We start from the raw sequence: 11463 nt of genomic DNA, 5'->3' as shown, positions 1-11463 counted from the left end.
CAACAGGTTTGTAGTTTTGACTTTCTTGTTTCAATACTTTTTATAGCATTAAAAGTTTCTATATTGCCACAGCTAGCTAATTTAAGTATATATCGATACCTACCTGACTTTATAAAATTAAAAATATATATATATATATATATATATTATACTTGTTTGTTTCCTTTTTATTAGCCATATTTTTGTGCGCCAACAATACCAAGAGTCGAAGAACGCGCTTACACCAGATTCGATTTTATTACTCATCAGAACCTCTACCAACCTACCCTCAAATCTATCTATATGCCCAAAGTAGCGCATCGTCCGTTTTATATATATATTCTAGTATCATTTTTGGTAAAAAAAGGTTTAATTGAGACCCCAGACGTAGGAGTTCTGTGAAAAAAACAAGTGTAATTAGTTTCGTCTTCTTTTTTTCGTACACTTGTCTGGAAAAGTCACTTACTGATTTAGATGAAAATTCGTTGAAATAGTGAAATTTTGATTCAATCCATAAACACGTATATATAGCAATTTAGGCGGCTTTATAAGTACAATAAGCTTTAGTTTTGCTCAGCCAGTACTGTGAAGTAGTCATTGTGAATTTTCAGATATATTAGAAGTGGTTTTAAACGGGCGATTTTTATGGCCACCATTTTGTTTCAGCACGATCCCTACTATTAAATACTTCCGTATTTAATGATAAACTATAACTTTTAAATTTTATTCTATTTAAATACCCTAAGAGGCAATTCATTATTTGGAAAATTATTTAACAAACAATTACTTTAAATCATTATGAAGGTTTCTGCAGTTTTTCGTCCACATTTAGAAATAATTCATTTTGATATTTTTATGCATTATTGCTCACCATTCTTATTGAGTCATCTTTGAAACATATCCTAAATCAAATCTACTTCGTTTTTTTTATTTCTAGTGTGATCCCCTTAAATCTCATATTATTTCTCCAGTCAGTTATTGTTCTCAGAGAATGATCCTATTGTCTTGAAAACAAAATATCTTGGTTGAAAAACTAGGTATATTATATATATATATATACGCACATACACACACACACACAAACAAATGTTTTTTATGTTTATATGTTTAGCATAAAACTAAACAATGGACTATCTGTACTGTACCCACCACAGCTATCGAAACCCGATTTTTAGCGTCACAAGCTTTCAGACTTAGCATTGCGCCAGTGGGAGCAACACATATATTTAAGTATTACATGTGAGAAAAGTATTTGGTAGGGATTTTAAGTATTTCAAATTAACAGCAAATGAGTCCTCAATAACTAATAAGTGTAACCGCACTTAGATTATGGATGATTATTTTGAAATATATAATATAGTATCGTACAAGTTTGCATAATGTTTTTGTGAATTGCTCATAAGTTATCTAAAGTAACAGAATTTTAATATCATTTTAACAATTCTTTCGATATCCGCTACAGATTTCTTTAGTGTGCATAACAGACAGTAGTCAACCCCCCGCCACTGTTACCTGGTTCAAGAACAATCAGAAAATCCACAGTGACCAGGAAGAACTTTTAAATGCTATGTACGGAGGAATTTCGACGGTCAGCAGAATAGAGCAGACTGTCACATCGGAGGACGATGACTCTGTTTATACATGTTCAGTGGTTAATAAAGTCACTCGGGGTATCATCAGAGACGTATTTCTTCTGTCGGTGCTATGTAAGTAATCAGACACCCAAGCCATTAAGCAACAAAAACCATAGGATGATAATTATAAATATAGTGGATTATATGTTTGTTGGAAAAAAACAACTTCTGTTTGGATTTGTCACTATATAAGATTTACACTTCATAATAACGAACTAAAACTATGTTATTAATTAATTAATACTCAATAACTTGCTCAACAGTTGACAAAAATGATCTAAGAAGCAATTTAATATCAATTTGCTAACGATACTTACATTTATTTCAATTTAGATAAGCCAGTATTTTTCATCCCAACAAAAACCGTTGATATCATAGAAACTCAAACACGTGTTGTGAATATGTCTGCGCGAGGGAATCCGCAACCAATTCAATATACGTGGACTTTTCGCAACATCAAAATACCACCACCTCCTCCTTCACAATTTGTTCATCAAGCAAGACAGAGGATTGCTGCGCAGGGGCCATTTCTTAAAATACAAAACGCCAGTCGATTAGATAGTGGAACCTACTATTGTATAGCAGAGAATGATGAAGGATCATCAAGCGCATCACTGGAGTTGAATGTTTTATGTAAGATATGTGTTTTAGTTCAATGCGTTATTTGTCAATGTTAAGGGCCTCATTGTAATTTATTATTGTGAATTAATATTTTTGTTGCATAAAATCTCCTAAGATATATATATGCACTGAAATCTATTATATCGCCATCTTCTGGCATAAATTGAGAAAGAAAAAGGGAGTAACAAAGTAGGAATGATAAGTAAAAATAAAAGGTACAATAGAAATTTTATGAATTGAGACATATTTTATTATTTTTAGCAAACTTTATAATTTTGACCCGGTAAATTATCAGATAATTTTGACTAAAAGAGAAAACAAAAAAAATTACATGAACTTTATACCAATAATGCTTGGAGACGGCTTGAATGGGTAATGAAGAAACATTTAATATAAGTTTAACATAACAGCAAATGTACAACGTTTCGACAAAGTTTTGTCAACACCATTCAAACCATCTCCAAGCATTATTAGTCTCAACTTGGGTTCCTCGTCATCGAATTTGAACTTTATACCAAATGTTTTCTTGTATAACACATTAACGTATATGTGTATAGATAAATAACATTTATCTAAGCTATTTTTAGAAAAAAAAGCATTTTTTCAGACTTAATAATAATTATAAATAGTAGTTTAATCATATCATTACGAAATATAGAAAATACTGTCAGCAATAATAATAATATTGTGGGAGTAATCATGATAATGGAATATTAACAAGTAAAATAAAATCAAATTCTTTCCTGTTGCTATTTGACATTAAATATATATTATAACAACAGCAGTAGACTATTTTCAACATTTTGGTGTAGATCCAGCTTCGATTTTAAACCTTACCCAAAACCTTGTACTGAAAGAAGGCGAGAAGTGTATTTTAGAGTGTTCGATCGATGCCAATCCAATAACACACGACACGGTAACGTGGAGAAGACGTGGTTTGAACACTGTTTTGGAGAGCAAGAGTTTAAGTTCAGGAAAATTTCTCTTGGAAATTGATAAGATAACAAGAACCAATTCGGGGGAGTATGAGTGTGTAGCCTTCAACGGTATTGGCCAACACGATGTCGAACGAGTGCAAATTTCCGTTATGTGTGAGTACATAGCTCCCGATATTAAATTATCTTGACCTGCCTGCCTCGTTAATTCTATTATTCATTCTAATTTTGTTAAATAAAACTGTGATTTTTTTTTATTGACGATTAGTTTAAGCATAATTTACGCAAAATACTGGTCATTATAAAACTCACTAGACTTTTTCATTTTTTTTTCTGCATTGTGTTGTTCAATTACAAGTTAAAAGTTGGACTCCTGTAATGATAGAATAAATCTAGCTTTAAGTAAGAATAACGTGAGTTTTTCACTATTTTTTTGCATAGTACTGTTCAATTACAAGTTAAAAGTTGGACTCTTGTAATAATGCCCCTTAGTGGCACAACAGTATGTCCGCGGACTTACAACGCTAGAGTCCGGGTTTTGATACCCGTGGTGGGCAGAGCACAGATAGCCCATTGTGTAGCTTTATGCTTAATTACAAACATACAAACAAACCTGCAATAATAGAATACGAATAATAGAATAGAAGAACGTGGAAAAAATCGATACGCATGATAACTTAAATTAGTAAACATGCTTTTCTTATAATTATATAAGAATTCAATTTTTAATTTCTGAGTTTGCGGACTTTGTGAATTATTGTGTTTTTATAAGTGCTTATTTTGAAATGTTCTGTAACTTAAACACCATTTTTTTCAAGTCACTTTTATTTTATAGTTTAAGTGTTTTGATAGCTTCAAAAGCTTAAATATGTGGTTTATTTTTTTTTCATTTAATTGTACTTTTCAAAACTGATAATTATTATATTGTTCATTAGAAAATAACCTATATATATACAGTAGCTGATAACATGCGATTTTAAATATTGTACGTTTTACATATTCATTTGAATCTCTATTTCTTTCGTAGATAGGCCAGTGTTTCTAGAATCAAATATGGAAACGAAGGTTGCCAGCGACCAAGGAAAAACTGCTGTGATGAAATGTGTAGTAGAAGCAATGCCTGACGTCACATTCGATTGGTTTTTTAATGGAAAGCCTATTAGCTTGGAAATTCATGCTTGGAAGTACACCGTGCAAACTGTGCAAAAAGAAGGTTTCAAGTGGATCAATATTCTCCACGTATATGACATAACATCCGCTGACTTTGGCATTTACACTTGTGACGCTTCAAACAACCTTGGGAAAGCCGCATTAGACTTACAACTTGTGAAGTCAAGTAAATTTGTCATACTTTTTACTTGTTCTATTGATTTGTGATTAAAATGTTAACTCTCAGAACTGCGAGATTTCACTTCACGCAAAAGCAAGTTCACTTGAAAAAGCTGATATGTCGTTCTCATTAGACTTTTCTTTTAATTTTTGAATAATATTGCGTACATTTATATAAAACTGCCATATTAGCTTAGTTCATTTAATGTAGTAGTCATTAGTTAAGAGGTTCAAATTAGAAAATGTGCAAACTGATTACGACAATCTGGATATAATAAGTAGTTCTAAAAATCTAAAACAAAATATTTCATGAAAAATATTTAATGATTGATGATATTTTAGTAAATATGGTTATGTATGATAAGAAATATAACGAAAATGTCTATTTTATGTTGTTTAAAGATATATATACAAACCTTTTTTCTTCGAAAGGCACGCCGGATCCTCCCTCTGAACTACGTGCGTGTAACATTACTCACATCTCAGCTTGTGTTTCTTGGAAATCAGGTTTCGATGGTGGATTTGCCCAATTGCACGACATTTATTGGAAGAAAGAAGGCGATGGAAGTTCTAATGTTATCCGGAACATATCTTCTTCCGTTTACAATTTCAAAGATCTCAAACCCGAAACCAAATACACTTTTCAAGTAGTTGCTAAAAATCAATTAGGTTTCAGTCAACCAAATAAAGAGCTAGTTCTGAGAACAAAAGGTAAGTAAAATTGGAAATATATTAATACACTTTTATATACTAATATATATTCACATGTACTTGCTTATGTTACACAAATATTGCGTTAAGTTCATTCCGTTAATGTTTTCTTATAATTTAAAGGAAGAGGAAGACAGTGGCTTTTATACCTTTATTACGATGAATACTACCAACCTGTAGGCCAAAGGTCACGTTCTCTTGCAAATTTTAAAAACAGTTCTAGATAGTTGAAATATTAAGACTACAAATAACTGTTAGGTGGAAAATTTTGAAATCTACAAAAATGACGTGCATATATGAGAAGTGCTTTTTCTGTCGTCTTTGATAAAAATTACTATATTCTGTTTTAAAATGGATATGATCACTGTGATTCCTAACACTTCCAATCTTCGCATTTTTTACTTTAATCAAGCGTGTGTATTAGTACAAGCTTTATGAAATAAAATATAATAAGATATTGTTTTAAAATAATTTTTATACTAAGTTATGTTATAAGTAATCCGTGTAATTCCTTCAATGAGACTATGACATTTATAGAATAAAAGGCATGATTAATGTGATATCAAGGGATTCTTAATAAGCGTTTTTACTCAAAGTCTTCTCATGCAGATCATACATAAAATATTTGTTAGGAGGTTTGCGTTATAATGAAGTTTTTTATGGTAATTATAGATTTCTAAGTAAGATACTTCATGAGTGTATCATTAAGAAGCGATCAAAGGTAAAAATGTTTTTGTTTTTTCTAATCCTGTATTAATTTAACTTGCAGCCTTATAATAGTGTATGTATATCCGGCTAAAATACCCGATAGTTTTGGAGGTAGAAGGAACAAACTTAGCAGACAGACTTGGAGTGGCCCCGGAAATTTCATCTTCTATATGGTGTAGCCCCCATTTAAGGGGGAAGCACCAAGATGGACTAAAATGCCTCAGGAAGCTCACTTAGGAATGATGTAGGTCTAAGAGTAGGTTTTCAGGGTCGCTGAGCTAGAATCTGTCCTCGAATTTTATGCCCCTCCCCCCCAATGGCTCAGCGGTATGTCTGAGAGCTCAACCGCTAAAAGCCGTTATGTAGTTTGTGTTTAAAAGAAGAAGGATTTTATGTTCCTGGCCTCCGTTGGGATTCCGAGAGCGCCATGTTTGAAACTGTGCTCATACCCTCACTCACTATGTTTTTCGGGTACGGACCACCCTTGTAGTAGCTATAGAAGTAAGTAAAGATAATAGAGTAATTCGATTGGTTCACTGGGGTCTTTATGAATCATGAGGGGTCCTACGAGCCCCGCAGTGGAGAACAGGCATTTTATGCTACTATACATAAAAACGGAAAATAAAAGTAATTTCAGTAGACTGTTGAGTTTTTCAGAATTTTTAGAATTAGCGGTTATTACTGAAATTCCGGTCATCTACTTAACGTTAACGTTAATGTAACAAAATTAATTATTTATTTTATTATATTAATTTATAATAATTCTTATCCTATGATGAGTTCATAATACGCCAGCTTCGGCGTTATATACCACAGAACTAAGTTGATTATTCCTTTCTAAAATATTTTATTTCTTTCATAAGTGTGTTTTTTTTTCATGTTTACACGTAACTATTTTATTTGTCGAAATACTGTTTATATTAGAGAAATTAATTTGAATTATAGGAGTTCACAATAAAGTATCATGAACAAATTCAAAACACAAATCATGAACCACGATAGTGTTTCGTATTAGGGTCACAAGGAATTGAACAAAACCCTAATAGAAAGTTCGGGCAAGAAGCACCTTAAACAGTAAAGATTCAGTTCAAACAATACATTTAAAACCTTTAGTATTGACTGTTAAGGCTGTACACATGCACAAATGCACAAAAATGCATGCATGTTACAAGGAGAAAAAAATCTGCTCAAAACGGTCCGTTTGAAATACTTCTTATGATTATTATTATTCTATTGCCATCCTACAACAAAAACGACTTGGTATATTGCACCCAAACCCGTTGTAGAATTCTAAATAAGGTACTGGAAAAGTCTTAGAGGTATTGAAAAGTTGATTTGTTTCTTCCATATTTTTCATAAGCTAAAACACATAATAATTTTAGTGTAAACGATGTTATCATTACCTCTTGAAGTTAGATTTCTTACTGATATATGCTGTTCCTTTAAAAAGATTAAATACAGGGTGAAACAGGATTTACCAGATGAAGTAACAAGTAGATACTCAATACTTTGTACACTGTACTATCGGTGTGTTTAGGGAACCAACCCTTATATTATGAGTGAACATAATATTAAAGTTTATAGCACATATTCGTAGAATAATTGCTTTAAAAGACAAGATGGTATATTTAAAGAGATGTTTTATACGTATATGCTTTATATGAAAAGGCTGCTTTTCTACTGGTAAAATTTTACACGCGTTTAGTGGGGTTGGTGGACATAGCAGATAGCCTAATGTGGCTTCGCTCTAAAACAAACAAACAAAATACATATTCATTACACAGCTCATTCTTAAAATTGCAACACATGTATCCCATCCTATGGTGGCTAAGCGACAAACCCGTGGGCTTATAAAGCTACAACTCATAGGTTGATAGCCCCTGTGGGTACAACTAAAGTAGCCTATTGTGTAAATTTGTGCTAAAAAATAATAATTCAACAGAGAAAGTCAACATACATGCTACTAAAAGACAGCCATATCTAATGAATGTTCTATCAAAATCAATATGTTCATTAGTTTAAAAGTTCATTTTAAGACAAACTAAATCACGTATTTCTTGAGGAAAACAACTCCATCGATGCCTCATTATTCGTAACTGGGTTAGAGTTGTTGCTGCAAATTTTGCTAATAGATATCCTAAGAAAGTAAATCTCACAAAAAATACTTGTAATATTGTGTTTCAAGCTTGATCTTTACAAAACAAAACAAAGAAATAAAACGTACTATATGTATAGTATATATATAGGAGGACTACAGACTGGGAAGAGAAATCTATTTTTTAAATCACATACATTATTCTGTGAATCTCACTATACATTTCATAGGTAAAATTAACTGAAAAAGAACAGGTTTTGCATAGCTTCGAGCTATCGCTATCGTAATTGCTTTGTCTACTAGTAATCGATTTATGTTCCACTTATGTGTTTGGTATGTTATCATTTTAGTGTTGGCAAAGGCAATTCCGTTATGAAATTATTTGAAAATATCTTGCAAGGTATACGTTGGATATCAATGCGAAGTATAAGCACTATAAATATATCAACATATGAAACTCATATCATGATTTACAACAACATTTTCATTAAATTGTTTATGCAGTTAAATATGTTTTCAGAGGCAGAAATTTGCGTTAGGTTTATGCAAGTCTTATACAACACACTTTCATTAGAAATTCTATAACTATAAACCATTATAATAAGCCTAAATAGTTTCATACTGCACAGTTATTCATTTGCTTTTGTTTTCTACAAAACTGAATACAAGAGAACGCTGAAATGAGAATGTCCTATGTGAATGCAGATGATATACAAAGAGATATATCTATATGTTTCATTAGCTTTGTAATAGAATATTCTAACGAGTTTTGTAGAGTATTTGAGAATTAGGTTTTGGCTTAAAAGGAGTGTTATCTATGATATAGCTGTTCCATCATTGGAGTCCACTAAGGCAATCAACGATCCGGAAAGCAAGGAAGCGATGATCTCACGGTTAGTTTGGACATCCATTGCTGTCTGTGGAGCAGTGGTATTTGTCTTAATCGCCTTTATTGTTGCTTGTTGTCTACGCAGAAGACATCAATTACGAAGAGAAGCAGAAGGTACAGAAAATGTTTCATACGTTTCTATATTTTTTGGAAGATACATAATTCATATATAAATAATTTTGGTAAAATTTATTGTCTGTGATGCTAGTAAAATTTACTGAGTAAAGTATGTCAATAATTTTCAATTATTAACGTCAGTAATTAAAGTTTGTTCACTGCAAGATGTATCCACCCATGTTTTGATTTATATAAAGTACAAATGCTACGTTTAATAATTTCCTTGGTAAAGTAAAAACGAAGATTAAAATTTAAAGTCAGCAACCCAGTTAAGTTGACAACAGAATTTCACGCTTCCTTATGAAGTGTCTTTTTGGAAACTTGCCGTCATTTTGTATGTGTTTCTGAGAATGAATTGTTCTGTTTAAATTTCGCTTTCAAAATGAGATAAATTATAAAGATCGTAAAAATTTGCATACAAAATCTTGTATATCACAAATGCGTGGGTATCGAAACCAATCTTTTAACGTTATAAGCCCTAATGACTACCTGACTACATTCATTTTTGTATTTTCTTTATTACAGTATACTGTTTCTTACATTAACTTGAATTCTATACAACTTATAACATATTACTAGTTTCATTAAGTATCAGCATAAGTTCATAAACTACACGCTATTTTTATAATTATTATTTTGTAATTATGTGAATTAAAGATATAGAAATGGCACAAATAATTCTAATGCGAGCATAAATTTCATGATTGACATTTTGTATAAAATATTGTACGTTCCCTGTTACAATACATTTTCACGGAAGGCGTAGTTTATGTTCTAATATTAATTCATAGCCCAGTTGTTACCTTCAAAATCGAAAAAGATTGAATCAAGGTTTTGTAGGTTTAAAGTAAAAAAAATATTCTAATACTTTCTTTCACCCATTCAAATTTTTGTTGGAAAACTTTCATTTAAAAAGAAGCTAAATTTTGACTTTGATTGACGTTGAGTGTACTAGAGTTCATGCTCATAACTCACCAGCCACTATATAAATTTACTTTTAAGCATTTTTAATGTGACGTTTCTTATAAGTTAAAAGCATGTCTTTACTTTAGCACACGTGTGTACGTGACTGAGGTGTTTCCTGAATTTAGCCTATTGGGAAACATTGTCCCCCGTACGTTGCATTTACAAATTGTATTTATTTTTAATGCTAGCATATGCAGTATATTAAGCTCGGCTATGACAAATATTTAAAGGGAGCATACGGATTTCTTGCCTCCCACCTTAGGAAATGTTTTTACCATCTTTTAAAAATGCAAGTTGAAAAAATATATAGACATTGTTTATTAATGATTTTCTGTACGACATAAAGTAAAAAAAAGTAACGAAAAGTCCCGTCTTCTCTATATATATTCTAATTCAAAGAAATGTTATCCTTAACCACTGAAAACACATTCCACAAAACCATATAACAAATACTTCAAGTTCTAGTGTAAATACTTTTAAATCTTTATATAAGAAGCCCAACTAAGACATATACTACTTACAGATTCCATTTTAATTATATATATATATTGTCAATCAAAGTATTCTACATTATCATAATTCACATTAGACATTCATGACACTTTCTTTCTTAAAACAAATCGGGCTTATTGGTTAGGGGTTGGGCTGCGAATTAAGTTTGTTGATTAGGTTCGCAAATTTCAACCATAAGGGCGTTATAAAAGTAACAGTTCGTCGAATTGTATGGTTCAAAGATTTTGTGGCGGCGGTTGCTGCGGAGTGGCTGCCTACCTCTAGTCCGTAATTACAAATTAGGAATGATTGCCCCTGAACCTCGCTGTTTAGCTCACGTACACATAACATGCTGTTTAGTTTCAAAACTCGAATTCCAATTAATTCTTAAAACAGGCTTCTGCAAGAACGTGAGCTTTGATCTTTGTATTTACAACATAAGTGTCAAATACTTATTCACAAACAACGACACCAGGTGACTGTTATTTTCAATTAAACAGTAAAAAGTATCTCTCAGTTGTTTGTGTTTGTTTCGCGTTAAGGGCAAAGCTCAAAAGTTGGCTATCTGTGCTGTGCCCACCGAGAGTATCGAAACACGATTTTTAGCGTTATAAACCCTCAGACTTACAGCTGAGTCTATTAATTTGTGACATGTTATGATAATTTAGACGTATGGAAGCACATTATGCTAATATAATAGTAAACTGACAGAAAACAGTTTTATGTTTGGGGAGCATGCATGTTTCGACAGACCAATGTTCTGTTAAAACATGTAGTATGTTCCTTAAAATAAAACCACTTTTTATGCTTCTAAATCGTTGTCTGTCAGTTTACTATTAATTTAAATACAGTAAAGATTCTTTTGATTTAATGTGATAATCTTCAATGAGGCATGCTGAATTATTGTGAAGTTCCCGATTTTAAAAGCACAAGAAAATGAAAAATAGTATATTCAGTCTAGTCTATATGCAAAGATAAAGAACGAAG

General features: G+C 31.7%; 1 protein-coding gene across 1 annotated transcript in view; it reads left to right on the top strand.

The window, feature by feature from the left end:
* The window catches only part of LOC106461994 (nephrin-like), a 114205-nt gene that overhangs the window by 84884 nt on the left and 17858 nt on the right, over positions 1-11463 (top strand). Inside the window, exons 11-15 of the mRNA XM_022389216.1 lie at positions 1442-1685; positions 3047-3325; positions 4197-4505; positions 4931-5209; positions 8839-9015. Of these exons, the coding sequence (XP_022244924.1) occupies positions 1442-1685; positions 3047-3325; positions 4197-4505; positions 4931-5209; positions 8839-9015 (1288 nt within the window). The remainder of the gene's footprint in view (positions 1-1441; positions 1686-3046; positions 3326-4196; positions 4506-4930; positions 5210-8838; positions 9016-11463) is intronic.

The sequence above is a fragment of the Limulus polyphemus genome, unplaced genomic scaffold (assembly GCF_000517525.1).
Source record: "Limulus polyphemus unplaced genomic scaffold, Limulus_polyphemus-2.1.2 Scaffold42, whole genome shotgun sequence".
Taxonomy (NCBI): domain Eukaryota; kingdom Metazoa; phylum Arthropoda; class Merostomata; order Xiphosura; family Limulidae; genus Limulus; species Limulus polyphemus.
This window is presented reverse-complemented; position numbering and strand designations above follow the sequence as displayed.